This window comes from Delphinapterus leucas, chromosome 13 (assembly GCF_059928025.1).
Source record: "Delphinapterus leucas isolate spDelLeu-1000000601 "Yukka" chromosome 13, BTC_Dleu_Yukka2, whole genome shotgun sequence".
In the NCBI taxonomy this organism is placed as follows: domain Eukaryota; kingdom Metazoa; phylum Chordata; class Mammalia; order Artiodactyla; family Monodontidae; genus Delphinapterus; species Delphinapterus leucas.
Genome location: NC_143141.1, coordinates 75,228,589 through 75,243,171, shown reverse-complemented (window position 1 = coordinate 75,243,171; position 14,583 = coordinate 75,228,589). Strand labels below are relative to the sequence as shown.

The following is a 14,583-nucleotide window of genomic DNA, read 5'->3' as shown; positions in this document are numbered from 1 at the left end:
TAAAAAAGACTTCATTGCTAAAAATCGTTAACAATCACCTAATCCTTCAGCGAGCCGTGATCTTTTTGCTGGCAGAGGGTCTTGCCTTGATGTTGATGCTGCTGACTGATCAGTGGTAGCTGCTGAAGGTGGCGGTAGCTGTGGCAATGTCGTCTTAGAACTAGACGGCAACGAAGTCTGCAGCGTCAACGGACGCTTCCTTTCACGAACGGTTTCTCTGTAGCATGTAATGCTGTTTGATGGCATTTTACCAACAGTAAAACTTCTTTCAGAACTGGAGTCCATCCTCTCAAACCCTGCCGCTGTTTTATCACTAAATTTAAGTAATATTCTAAATTCTTTGATGTCATTTCAACAATCTTCACAGCATCTTTACCAGGCGTAGAATCTACCTCAAGAAACCATCCTCTCTGCTCATTCATAAGAAGCAACACTTCATCCATTAGTTTCATCAGCAATTCAGTCACATCTTCAGCCTTCACTTCTTTTTTTAAAAAATAAATTGAGTTATTTTGTTTATTTATTTTTGGCTGCATTGGGTCTTCGTTGCTGTGCACGGGCTTTCTCTAGTGCAGCGAGCGGGGGCTGCTCTTTGTTGCGGTGCACAGTCTTCTCACTGCGGTGGCTTCTCTTGTTGCGGTGTGTGGTCTTCTCATTGTGGTGGCTTCTTTTGTTGCAGAGCACGGGCTCTAGGCACGTGGGCTTCAGTAGTTGTGGCACACGGGCTCAGTAGTTGTGGCGCAGGGGCTTAGTTGCTCTGTGGCATGTGGGATCTTCCCAGACCAGGGCTCGAACTTGTGTCCCCTGCATTGGCAGGTGGATTCCTAACCACTGTGCCACCAGGGAAGTCCCAGCCTCCACTTCTAATTCTAGTTCTCTTGCTATTTCCACCACATCTGCAGTTACTTCCTCCACTGAAGTCTTGAACCCCTCAGTCATTCACAAAGGTTAGAATCAGCTTCTTCCAATCTCCCATTAATATTGATAGTTTGACCTCTTCACATGAATCACGAATGTTCTTAATGGCATCTAGAATAAAGAATCCTTTCCGGAAGGTTCTCAATTTACTTTGCCCAGATCTATCAGAGGAATCACTCCCTATGGCAGCTATAGCCTTACAAAATGTATTTCTTAAATAATGAGACCTGCAAGTTGAAATTACTCCTTGATCCATGGGCTGCAGAATGAATGTTATGTTGGCAGGCATGAAAACAACAGTAATCTCCTTGTCCACCTCCATCAGAGTTCTTGGGTGACCAGGTGCATTGTCACTGTGCAGTAATATTTTGAAAGGAATCTTTTTTTCTGAGCATTAGGTCTCAACAGGTCTTAACATAATTCTTAAGGGCCCTAGGATTTTCAGAACAGTAAATAAGCATTGGTTTCGACTTCAAGTCACCAGCTGCATTAGCCCCCAATAAGAAAGTCAGCTCATTCTTTGAAGCTTTGGAGCCAGGCATTGACTTTTCCTCTTTAGCTATGAAAGTCCTAGATGACATCTTCTTCTAATAGAAGGCTGTTTCATCTACATTGAAAACCTACTGTTTAGTGTAGCCACCTTCATTAACGATCTTAGCTAGATCTTCTGGATAACTTGCTATAGCTTCTACACCAGCACTTGCTGCTTCATCTTGCATTTTCATGTTATGGAGACGGCTTCTTCCTTAGAACTTAGACCTCAGGAACCAACCTCTGCTGGCTTCAGTCTTTTCTTCTGCAGCTTCCTCACCTCTCTCAGCCTTCACAGAACTGAAGAGAGTTAGGGCCTTGCTCTGGATTAGGCTTTGGCTTAAGGGAATGTTGTGGCTGGTTTGTTCTTCTATCCAGACCACTAAAACTTTCTCCATATCAGCAATAAGACTCTTTTGCTTTCTCATCATTCTTGTGTTTACTGAAGTAGCACTTTTAATTTCCTTCAAGAACATTTCCATGGGCTTCCCTGGTGGCGCAGTGGTTGAGAGTCCGCCTGCCGATGCAGGGGACACGGGTTCGTGCCCTGGTCCAGGAAGATCCCACATGCCGCGGAGCAGCTGGGCCCGTGAGCCATGGCCGCTGAGCCTGTGTGTCCTGAGCCTGTGCTCCGCAACGGGAGAGGCCACAACAGTGAGGGGCCCGCGTACCGCAAAAAAAAAAAAAAATAATAACTTTTCCTTTGCGTTTACAACTTGGCTAACTGGTGCAAGAGGCCTGGCTTCTGGCCTATCTTGGCTTTCGACATGCCTTCCTCACTAAAGCTAATCATTTCCAGCTTTTGATTTAAAGTGAGAAATATGTGACTCTTCCTTTCACTTGAACACTTAGAGGTCATTGTAGGGTTATTAACTGGCCTGATTTCAATATTGTTGTATCTCAGAAAATAGGGCACCCGAGGAGAGGGAGAGAGATGGGGGAATGGCTGGTCAGTGGAGCAGTCAGAACCCACATATTTATTAAGTTTGCCGTATCATAGGGGCGCAGTTCGTGGTTCCCCAAAACAATTACAATAGTAATATCAAAGATCACTGATCACAGATCACCACAACAAATATAATAATAATGAAAAAGTTTGAAATATTCTGAGAATTACCAAAATGTGACCCAGACACATGAAATGAGCAAATGCTGTTGGAAAAAATGGTGCTGATAGACTTGCTTGATTCAGGGTTGCCACAAACTTTCTTTTCCCTTTTTTTTTTTTTTTTTTTTTGGCCATGCCATGGCTTGTGGGATCTTAGTTCCCGAACCAGCGATTGAACCCGGGACCTCGGCAGTGAAAGCACAGAGTCCTAACCGCTGGACTGCCAGGGAATTGCCACCACAAACTTTCAATCTGTTAAAAAAAATTCAATACCTGCACAGCACAATCAATAAAGTGAAGTTCCATAAAGCAAGGTGTGCCTATATACAATGATTTGGAAATAGAATAGCTCTGAAAGGTTACACAACAGAGTTGACAGTGGTTGTCTGAGGGATGGGAAAGTGGATGATATACAGAGGGAAACTTACTTTCCATGGTACAATTTTTTTCATACCTTTGTAATTTTATAATATGCACACTTCTGGCTACTCTGAAATAAACTTTAAAATATTTTAAGTAATGTCCGATTCTTGCTTCTTATAGAGGAGTTTATATCAGACCAACCCTTTAGCCAAGAACAACTATAAAAGCCGGATAAAACACAAAAGAACAGCTATCTGAAGGCAACAGGAAACAACCAAGACAGCTAGGACTTCAGGGCACAAGCTCTCTGAGGGAAGGAGACACGTTTAAGTGAGCCCAACACACTCTGCCACCTTTTCCCTTGAGACCAGGGTTGAGAGTCTGAACAGACAGCAATGGCTAGAGCTTCCGAGGGGCTGGAGAAACAATAACTGGTGAACAAGGATTCCAACGCAGAGTAGAGGGGTGAGATCCTGGACAGAAGAGAACCATAGAAAAGTAAGCCTGACTTTCTCTACAACTATGCCTCTTGAGGCATTTGCCAATCCCTAAGCCGTATGGGGCAAGAGACCAAAAATCCAAGCAGAAAGTGACAGGAGGCAAAAATCAAAGGATAGTTTTGGCAGTCTCTTAATGCTGAGGAATTCAGGGTCCCTCAAGAGGAGGACACCCTTTCAGTCAAGACCCCTGAAGGAGTATTTCCTAAGAGTAGGCACAGAACAGAAACAGACCAGCTCACTGAACCCAGCTTTAAATCTTCTCACCCCCACATGGGATCAATCTGAGCTAACCCTACTATAACCATCTTCTGCGAGAAAAGTAATCCTGTCTGGAGAGACACAACATCATTTAGGGTTGCTATTATTTTCCATACACAATATCCAGTGTTAATTAAAAGTCCAGGATGCCATAAGACAGGACCAAAAGTCAAGAGAGAAAAGCAGACCCATCAGTATTCTGATACCATGGTTGTCAAAGACTTTAAAATAAATGTTTAATATGGTTCTAAAAACAGATGACAAAATGGGGAACTTAACCAGAGAATTCAAATCTATTTTTTAAAATCAAATGGAAAATTTTTTAAAATAAAATAAAATGGAAATTCTAGAACTGAAAAAAGTACAATACTGAAGTTAAGGATTCGAGAGATGAGCTCAACCATTGAGTTGACAAAGCAGAAGAGAGGATTAGTAAACTGAAAGTTAGGTCAGTAAAAATATTCAGTCTGAAGCACAGAAAGAAAAAAAGGAAGATACAGACATTTATGGAACATGGTAGAAATGTCTAATAAAGATATCTAGAGTCATAGAAGGAAAGGACAGAATGACGGAGAAGCTACATACAAAAAGATACTGGCTAAAAATTTTCATCAAGCCATCAATGCAAGAAGCTCTCCGAGAACAAAACAGGGTAACTTCAAAAGAAAACTCCTAGGCAAAAGTAAAACCGAAGACAAAAAAAAACAGTAAAAGCAACCAGAGGAAAATAATATGCATTAGTTTAAAAGGAGCAACAGTATTATTGTACAACATGGGGAATATAGCCAATATTTTATAATAACTATAAATGGAGTATAATCTTTAAAAATCGTGAATCACTATATTGTACATCTGTAACTTACATAATATTATACAGCAACTGTACTTCAAAATATAAATAACAAAAGGAGCAACACTATGTCCTACAGCTGGAAGCCCCAGGATAATAGAAAGACACCTTCAAAGGGCAGAAAGTAAAAATCCAGAAACCTTAAATTCTATATCTGATAAAAAATGACTTTCAAAATTGAAATTAAAATAAACACACTTTGGGCTTCCCTAGTGGCGCAGTGGTTGAGAGTCCGCCTGCCGATGCGGGGGACGCAGGTTCGTACCCCGGTCCGGGAGGATCCCACATGCCACGGAGCGGCTGGGCCCATGAGCCACGGCCGCTGGGCCTGCGCGTCCAGAGCCTCTGCTCCGCAACGGGAGAGGCCACAGCAGTGAGAGGCCCGCGTACCGCAAAAAGAAAAAAAGAAAAAAACAAAAACAAAAAAACCCCCCACACTTCTAGCAATTAGAAATGGAGAGAATTTAGTGCCAACATACTGACTTGAAAAGCAATATTAAAAGGAATTCCTCAAGGAGATGGAAGCACAGCATTGAAGAAGAAATGGAGTGTAACTGAGAGGGTAAAATATGGGCAAACGTAGGTAATGAATATTAACTGTAGAAGACTATAACTTTATGAGACTGTTTTGCGGGGCTTAAAACATATGTTGAATTACATTACATTACAATCGAATTACATAAAATACATTACAATCGAATCACAATGTTGTACATGTGAAGCTAACAAAATACTGTGAATCATCTATACCCCAATTTTAGAAAACCTGAAATAAATAAATAATAAAATATATTACAGTCGCCAGAAAGTATTGGGGAGGGGGAATTAAGTGTTGTGAGGTCTTTGCACTGTGACCAAAGACGCAAAAAATACTTTGGGGTAGATGCAGATGAATCCTAATTGACATTTATTGACCTTATTTCATTTTTGAAAGACATTTTGATACATTTTGTAGAATATACATTATTCTTTTTTTTTTTTTTTTTTGCGGTACGCAGGCCTCTCACCGTTGTGGCCTCTCTCATTGCGGAGCACAGGCTCCGGATGCGCAGGCTCAGCGGCCATGGCTCACGGGCCCAGCCACTCCACGGCATGTGGGATCTCCATGGACCGGGGCACGAACCCGTGTCCCCTGCATCGGCAGGCGGACTCTCAACCACTGCGCCACCAGGGAAGTCCCAATATACATTATTCTTAACTGCATCAAAACCAATCACATGCTAGGTCAAAAATCAAGTTTCAACAAATTTCAAAGGGCTAAAATCATGCAGAGCATATTCTTTGACCGCAGTCAAATGAACCTAAAAATCAATAATAAAAAGATAACTTTTAAACATTCCCCAGATATTTGGAAATTAATGTACTCCTAAATAGCTCATGGATCAAAGGCATCTCAATGGATTTAGAAAATATAAATTTTAGAATTTAGAAAATGGAACTAAATGACAACAGGGATATGACATATCAAAACTTGCAGGATAAAGCTAAAGCACTGTAATGAGGAAAATCTATAGCATACGTACATGTTTTAGAAAAGAAATGCTGGAAATTAGCTATATCAGTTCCATTTTGAGAAGGTAAAAAAGAACACTAAATTAATCCCAAAGAAAGGAAATACAAAGTTAGAAGCATAAATTAATGAATTATAGAAACGCAAAAAGAACCAAAAAGGTGTTTCACTGAAAAGGCTAAAACATTAATAAACCTTAGTAGGACAAATTAAGAAAACATTTAAAAACAGAAGGCACAAATTACCAATATCAGTAATGAAAAAAGGAACACAAATCCCATACACAATGACACATAAAAAGAAAATATAATGAACGTTATATCAAAAATATGAAAACTTAGATGAAATGGACAAGTTCTTGAAAAAACAAAAACTTTCCAAAACTCATGCAAAAAGAAATGTAGAACGTTCTATCTTTAGATGAAACAACCTTCTCATAAAGAAAACTCCAGACCCAATAAGGCTCCACTAGTGAATTCTTCTAAACATTAAAGGAATAACCTAAATCTTCCTTAAACTTTTCCAGGGATTAGAAAGAGGGAACATTTCTCCAATTAATAAGTCTGGCATAACCATGATACCGAAACCTGTCAAGGACATGGAAAGAAAGTTAAAATGGCAAGCAGCTCTCATGTCCACAGTCACAAAAGCACACAGGGGTGGTTCTTCTCAGCCAGACCCCAGGCTCCCCACACTGATCCTGCCCAAAGGGGCATTAGAAAGTGGGCCTTGTGGCCTCTGTACCTCAGCCTGACCATCACTGTTTCCAGCTTTACTGGTTACAAAGCACTTCTGTGTTTCCCATCTGACCCTCAGCAAGATGAGTATCAACATCTCTACTTTGGAGTATCAATACCCCCACTTCACAGATGAGGGAAGTGAGGCTCTGTGGGGTGGATAACTTGTCTAAATCATCCACCCAGCGACTAACAGATTCAGGGTGAGACTCACCACACCAGGAGGCCCCCACCAAGCACTACTGAACGTAATTGAAGATGTCCTGGATTATACATTATGAGACAGACAAGATGAACACAGATGGGTATGCTGAAAACTGCACAGACTATATAAAAAAGAACTCCCCAGTCTAGCTCAGTGGTGACACATGCATTTTTTTTTAAATGTAGAGAACCCAGAGGGCTGCCTCCACATTACGAGAGATCAAATGCAAACAAGAACCAAGACAGTATAAAAAGCAGAAATTAAAGAATGCCTTTGAAGGAACTCAATAAAGCCAGTAAAGCTTTACTGAGGATTCTTTAAATATGTTCAAGCCGCAGCAGCTCCTCGGTAACCACAGGATACAGGGCCGAGGAGAAGGGGACGAATATGACGGGCCCTTTGTCACAACAGAGGTAGGAAGGCTCCCCTTCTAAAGCCCGTCTTCTGAAAGAGATGAGTCCGAGGCCCAGCTCAGGAGCTTCTAGATCTCATTGGTAAACAGAGAGAGAAAGAACCTCCCAGGACAGACAAAGCTAGGATACATCAGCTAAATGACTCAGTGTGTGCCTTCAAATAGCACTGTCTAGAGAACATGAGGCCCACCAGTGGGGCCCCCCCGAAACTAAGGCCCCACCCACCTGGGTGGCAGGGTCTATGAAAACAGCAATTTCAGTGAACCCACTGAACCCAGAGCAAATAGCACCACCTGAACACAAAATGACATGGTTTCCAGAGCAGAGAAATCATGTTTTCAACCTATTGAGTTTGTTTGTTCAGGGCAAGTCAACCTATGGATAACAGGACACTGGTGGATGTAATTTCTGAAATCCTTCAAAAAGCATGTGAGATGAACCCAGACCAAAAACTATTTAAAAGACTGAGTCACACGAGAGCGGGGAGTCTCTGCAGTGGATCAGGCTGGAGTAAAGAGGGGACGGCAGGCAGGCACTTCTCTTGACGGAAAAATGTAAACAGCGGGCTCCCCAGGGGTTGGGCTCAGTTTTAGGTCTTCACAAATGACTTAGCGGGAGAAGGCAGTGGGGAGATTTCCCTGAGCCTGTGGGAGGAGGGGTGAGGGGCTGATAGACTTCACACACAAGGGCCCCCGAGGCCAGGGGATGGGTCTCCCACCCCTACCCCACCGCAGGGAGAGGAGCCCTGAGAACAAAGTAGGTGAGCGATCTGCCCAGGGGGGTGTGGCAGAGGGAGCGGGGAGAGGAATAACACAGGGTGATGCCTCCAGAGAAAAAGAATTCAAATGGAGCCCTGGGGTACCCACAGCAACTGGGTTCACGCCCTTCCGACAGGCCCCAAACCCAGGCTCCAGGCCGGCACTGCCCCAAGGCCACCCCCAGAGAGCCTCACCTGCTGCTGGCTCTGCTCCTCCAGGTTCATCTTCACCTCCAGTGACTGGCGGGCCTCCAGGAAGGCCTTGCGGTGCTTGCGGTCCGCCATGTAGTAGGACATGATGCCCACAACGATGGCGCACAGGTAGAGGAAGACATTGGCCAGCATCTGTATCCAGAGGAGGAAGAGAGGAAAGGACAATGGTCAAGGCACGTCTTCAGGAGAAGGGTGGAGGAGGTGGGCAGGTAGTGACCAAAATCCAACTGCAAGTTGCCCACTGTCCAGGGAGGTCCCCAGCAAAGCTTCTGACCTCGAGGGGCTATTCAGATCCCTGAAGTAGACCCTGCCCCATCACCATGGATGAGTGAGGGGACTGCTGTTCTCCCTTCCACCTTTTCATGGTAGGGAAGCTGGCCAATCCTGCCTACCTGTGCAGCCTGAGCAGTCCTTCTGCTACTCATCTATTCACTCACTCGCTTGTTCAACCACCACTTACTGCACCCTTACTTCGTAGGCGCATTTAGCTACTGTGCTGATTAGCTGGGGAGGAAAGTGAACCAAGCCCAGATCTACTGGCCAGGGGTGTAGAATCCTAACAGCTGCAGATCATATGGAAGGTCACAGGAGACCAGAAGAGGTCCTGGGCTGATTTAGTTGTCACGATGCCACCTAACATGTGTGCCTCAGGCTACAGGCTTCTGGGATTCACATGCATCCTCTGAGCCAACCCCACCTGCCAGCAGGTGAGAGGGTGGCCAGTACCAACATCCAGGTCTCATGAAGAACTGAAGCTCCAGGAAGGGGAAGAGGCAGGTGGGATCTGACGTCTGTCCGGTGAGCTCAGTGCATTGGCACCAAGGGCTTCTTTGGGCATCGAGAACCTGCTCCCCCACCCCTGGCACCCTGCAGGCTGGCCTAGGTGTCCTTGGTCCCCAGCCCGCTCCCAAAGGCCGCCAGAGGTAACCTTGGCTATGGACCTGACATTCAAACCACACCTGACTTCCTGGGGCTGTCTGCTGCCGGCTCCTATCCTTGACCTGACTGGACCCCATCTGGGGCTGGACCAGGTTCTAATTCCTCCCACTTTTCCAAGACCACTGGCCATGAAGCTTCTCCAACAAGGCCTGTTTCCAGGTCTGGTGCCTCCCACTCCCCTGAGGCTGCCCCACGCTCCCTGCCTTGATTCCCTGAGGTCCTGCCAGAGGTGGACAGACCCCTCCTCCCAAGGGGGTGGTTTCTGGAGCAGAAGTTGGAAGTTGAGAGGCAGGAAGGGAGACAGAAGTTCTTAGTTTCTGACCCTAGGGGAAGAAAAGATTGGCCCAGTGGAACATAATAAATTCTGGGGTAGGTGAAAAATGCAGGGAAGTCAATTTTAGATGTTGAAACAAGACAGTTTAATAGACAATAAGGCAAGTTAATTCTAACATTAATTTCCTGGGTACTCTTGGTTATGCTGTATCCCTCTGACTGGTTTTATGTTTCATTGTGGCTTTTGGTCGAAACTAACCAGGAGGACCTACCAACCCCCACAGAAGTTTTCTGAAGAGTCTGTACTTGAGCACCAGTCTAAGCCCAGGGGGCACTCAATAAAGTAGGTGAGGTGTGTCTTGGTGCTGGTCATCAAATCACTGGGTGAAGATTTCACGAGCTTCTTAGATGGCTGGTTCTAGCAACTAACAACCAGCTGTGTTCTTGGGCCTGGGCAGCCTGATCGCCTACACCGCCTGTGGGGCAAGCAGAGCATTTCAAAGTCCTGTAGGACGGCTCCTGCACCTTCTTCTGGACCGTGACGACCCATTCCCATTGGAGTGGTCAGTAATACGAGTATGCTCTCAGGCCACTTCCTAAACATCTGACGACCGGAAAAGCTGCCAATTTATCATTCACGTTCAGTGAGTCAAAGCAAATCACACAGATCACTGGGTCTCAAAGCCAGTCTAGCCTGAGGTCTAGGAACCTCCACCTCCTGTGGGGTCCATGTGGCCTTAGAGACCTGCGCAACTCCAAGTTCATGGTGCAGGAAGCTTGTCAAGGTCAGGCCGCACCCCGTGCGTCCTCACCAAGCAGTGGCACTCCACCGAAGCCCACGCGGGGTCCAGACACAGCAGCCACCAGGCCAAGGGTCTCCGGGCTGACGGGGCTTGGGGTCCTGGAGGGCGAGGGAGGAGCCACACGTCTGGACCCCACACCTGCCAGTGTCAGCAACTGAACCAGGGGCTCCAGACAAGGCAGGCTGACCTGGGGCCACAGGCCTGTCTCTGCCCTGGCCACAACCAGCCTGGGCTATCACACGGCTGGGGACAGAGCTCCTCACTCAGGGGTCTTCCTGACCACCTCATGAGGATGCATGAGGCGAGCTCTGTAAAATGTACAGTGCTGAGCTGCCGTCGTTACCCACAGGGCATCCACCTAAGAAAACCAAACCTGCAGACAGGCTGTCAGAGAGCAACTCTAGTGGAAAAGTTTCAAACCAAAGATTATAATACAAAAAATAAGAGGATTCAGGGACTCCCCTGGTGGCACAGTGGTTAAGAATCCACCTGCCAATGCGGGGGACACGGGTTTGAGCCCTGGTCCAGGAAGATCCCACATGCCATGGAGCAAATAAGCCCGTGTGCCACAACTACTGAGCCTGCGCTCTAGAGCCCGCAAGCTAGAACTACTGAAGCCCACGCACCTAGAGCCCGTGCTCCACAAGAGAAGCCACCGCAATGAGAAGCCCGCGCACCGCAACCAAGAGTAGCCCCCACTTGCTGCAACTAGAGAAAGCCCCCGCGCAGCAACGAAGACCCAATGCAGCCAAAAATAAATAAATAAAAATAAATTAATTAACTTAAAAAAAAAAGAGGATTCAGGTTGGGTTCACGCCTGGGGAATGTCTAGGCAGGACAGCATTCCTTTCATTGAAGTGCACGTTTTAAAATAAAATCTACTTTTGCACTCACTTGTAGGTACAGATGATCTAGAAAGTAAATTTAAGAGGAACGCTGGACTCCGGTACTGCCCCTCGCTAGCCGGGTGGCTGCCAGGTCACATAACCTCCCTGATCTCACTTCATCATCTATGAGCGAGGGAGGGACTGACTCATCTGGAAGACCCCTCGGTCCTGACACTGGTCCTCATCAGACCTCACTTCTGAGGGCAAAGGTTGGGATTGGAGATGAACCTGATCCCGAGAGGCCAAGGGAAGGAGAGCAGGTCAGTTCCAAGTTAGCCAGAGCACCACGCTGCCTCCCGGGCCCTGGGCATCCCTGGACCCAGAGGCCTCATCCCCTTCCTGACCTGCACTCTCGACTGCAGGGATGCGGAGGGAAACGGCCACATCTGGACCATGCGCTGCAGTCAGGTGGGTCCTGCAGGTGCCATCCATGCCAGGGAACTCCCTCCCACCTTCCAGTGAGCACAGCTGTTTCCAGACAATTCTCCCAACAGTCCCAGGCCTTGGGTCTCCTGGAGCTCCCCCAATTCTCTAAACTTGCCTCAGCTGAAGAAAGGGCCCTCAGGGCGCTGCTGCTCTGGTCCACCCGACCTGTCTCCAGGGCTACGAGGCCCAGAAGGAGTGAGGCAACCCCCCGGTGCCAGGCACGGTGGGGCAAGAGGCTCGGCCTCCAAGTCCAGGGCACAAATCCACTAAGGCAAGGAGACCTCCAGCCGAGGAAGCAGGGGTTCGCTCTGGGGAGGAGGGTTGGGGACGGAGCAGGAGCTGCACTGCAACACGGTCCCCTGGGGTGATGGGGGCCCAGAGGTGCACAGGTGACCGGCGGGGCGGGGGAGGGTGTGGACAGCAGTCCCCGCGTGCAGCCAGGGCCGGGAGCCCCTGATCCTGGCCTGTTTCCTCACCCGTAACATCCTCTTACATCACAACCTTACGTTCTAGACACAGTCACACACTTCACCCACCTCATCTTGTTTAATCTTCACAAGGCAGGTGACATTATTCCAATTTTACAGGAGAAGGAATTGAGATTAAGCAAGGGCTCAAAACTAGAGGATAAGGTTTCTTCCTGCACGCATCTCATTATTCTCTGGTACAAAACCCCACCCTACAAGCACCCCTCAGCTAACTTACATATTTATAACCCCACCTTTCCCCAAAAAGGCTATTATTTTCTAAAACTAAAATTAAAATTTCCACCAAAATACCAGCCCTAAAGCACTTATTGTGAGCTGCTTGCATTTTTAATCTGAAACAAAGTAGTACATCTACAGATTTCCACAACTTCCATACACATGGGTGGTCATTAGCTCTAGGCTCAGAAATCCCTAAATTATGCCTGTAAGTGTGTCTCACTTAGCAAAAGGGATGTGCTCCTCCTAACACACTTGGAAAAAATGAGTTATGCTCCTTCGGCAGTGAGCCCCGAACAGCGCCAGCGCCGAGGAATCGACGGTGACCAGGACGCCACTGCGGAGCCCGGGAGCCCAGCGCTGCCGGAGAAGGTCCAGGTCAGGCCACGAGGATGGGTAAGCGGGGCAGCTGTCACCTCTCTAACACATCCGTTAGTACGGCCTCTCGCTACAGTTTAAGAGCTGTAGACCCAGGAAAACCTATGGCCACCAGGAAAGGTTGAACCCTAGAGAGAATCTGAAATGTGTCTCTCACGTGACTATGACGAACGGGCTCCTCCCAGCTGAGCCTTGACCTCTGCAGGCCTGGGATGAATCTTCTGATGCTCCACCCCGGGGGGAGGGGCGAAGGGCTTCCTTGTCAGAACTCGTCTCTTCTCCCTCCAGGACTGCCTTCCCAGAACCCACTGCTGCGCGAATACCCTGCAACCCTCAACACTCCAGCCACAGCCGGCCCGCCTGGCAGCCCCTCTTCCTGCTCAGCCTCCCATCTCCCTTCCTCCCTCTCCATCCTCCTCACACACATCTGTCCCCTCTCTAACACCCGGGGCACCTGCTAGGGCAGGCACTGCTGTCCTCCTCACCCCTGTGTCCCCAGAGCCCAGCCCAGGCCTCATCCAGCACCCGGTGCTCAGGAACCCAGAGCTGCTGGGCTGTACGGACCAGGTAACGGAACCACGTCACAGACTCACCCCTCACCTGACCCCTTCAGCCTCTGGCCAGCAGACAAGAAGCCAGCATAAAGTCCACCTCTGGCCCCCATCACCTCCGCGGGACCCGCCTTCTAATTAATACCCCGTCTGCTGCACCCCACCCTAAGAGCAGAGAGGAATGGGGCTCGGTCACTCACCCAGGACGGAGGAGACCCCCAGGACAGCATGTGGGGGACAGTCCAGGAGATATCCAGAGTATAAGGCAGAGCATACAAAGCGGTGAGAGAAGGGTGGGGATGGGTGGTGGGGTCTCATTCATTCAGGAAGAGGTTAGATGGCTTCACACATGCGCCAGAGAGAGAGACGGGGTCTTGGAAACATGACGACGGGGCTCTGATACCACGGCCAGTGAATAAGCGTGGTCCGAAGGCTTCTGCCCTCTCTAGTCATCCAAACGACGTATTTGGAGAGTTTCAGCTCCACTTTCCAGTTCTGAAAGTGAGCAGGAGCCCCGATGCGCAGACCCTCACTCCTGGCTCTTCCCAGTGGTTCGGGGCAGCGACGGCCATCCACACTAGACGGGCGATGCCCGCCACATCTCCAAGACTGAGAAGCCCTGCTCTGGGGTGCCGTCGAGGTTAGCTCTTTGTGTCCCAGGGGGCTCCTTTAGACTGGGCAGCAGTCTTATTTCAAACAAATTGTTCTTTTTTTCTTTTAAACACAAGGTTTTAAAAATAATGAATAAAATGAATGCTTCTCCCAAGTGGGTAAACATTCAGCTTCATCTAACCCATGGCAGCTGGATAATGTGTTTACAATACACCCCAGCTCAGAAATGCAACCGTGAGAAAATTCCTTTACAAGATCCTTCCTCTTGGAATCTGATGAGTCACTATGTCCCACACATTTTCTAACAGCCCACAGGGACAGGGACTGCTCTTAGTGGGGCTTTGAAATGGAAGTCAGCCCATCAGAGGCAGGCTGGTGGCTCAAATGCCTAGGCTGACCTCTCCCTATAAACTCATTCCGGCCTGCAGATTCCAGAACATTCCCAAACAGGGGAGAAGAGACCAAGGGAGAGACAGCAGCTCTGGGGTGTCAGTGTCCATGTCAGCTGCCCTCGGAGACCTTGTGATGCTCTGCTGCTGGGGGGAGGCCCCTGTTCATTACAGCTAACTTAGATGTTTTCGAAAAACACTCTCCAAGGAGCTGCAGGGCAGGAAGGAGCGGGGAGAAGGCACCTCCGAAGGCAACCA

The 14,583-nt window shown here is 47.7% G+C and overlaps 1 protein-coding gene across 4 annotated transcripts in view; it reads right to left on the bottom strand.

The window, feature by feature from the left end:
• ADCY3 (adenylate cyclase 3) overlaps positions 1 to 14,583 on the bottom strand; it is a 93,450-nt gene that overhangs the window by 50,508 nt on the left and 28,359 nt on the right. For all 4 annotated transcript variants that reach the window (XM_030762991.2, XM_022574311.3, XM_089922469.1 and 1 more), the window contains exon 3: positions 8,346 to 8,495. In XM_030762991.2, coding sequence (XP_030618851.1) covers positions 8,346 to 8,495 — 150 coding nt within the window. The remainder of the gene's footprint in view (positions 1 to 8,345; positions 8,496 to 14,583) is intronic.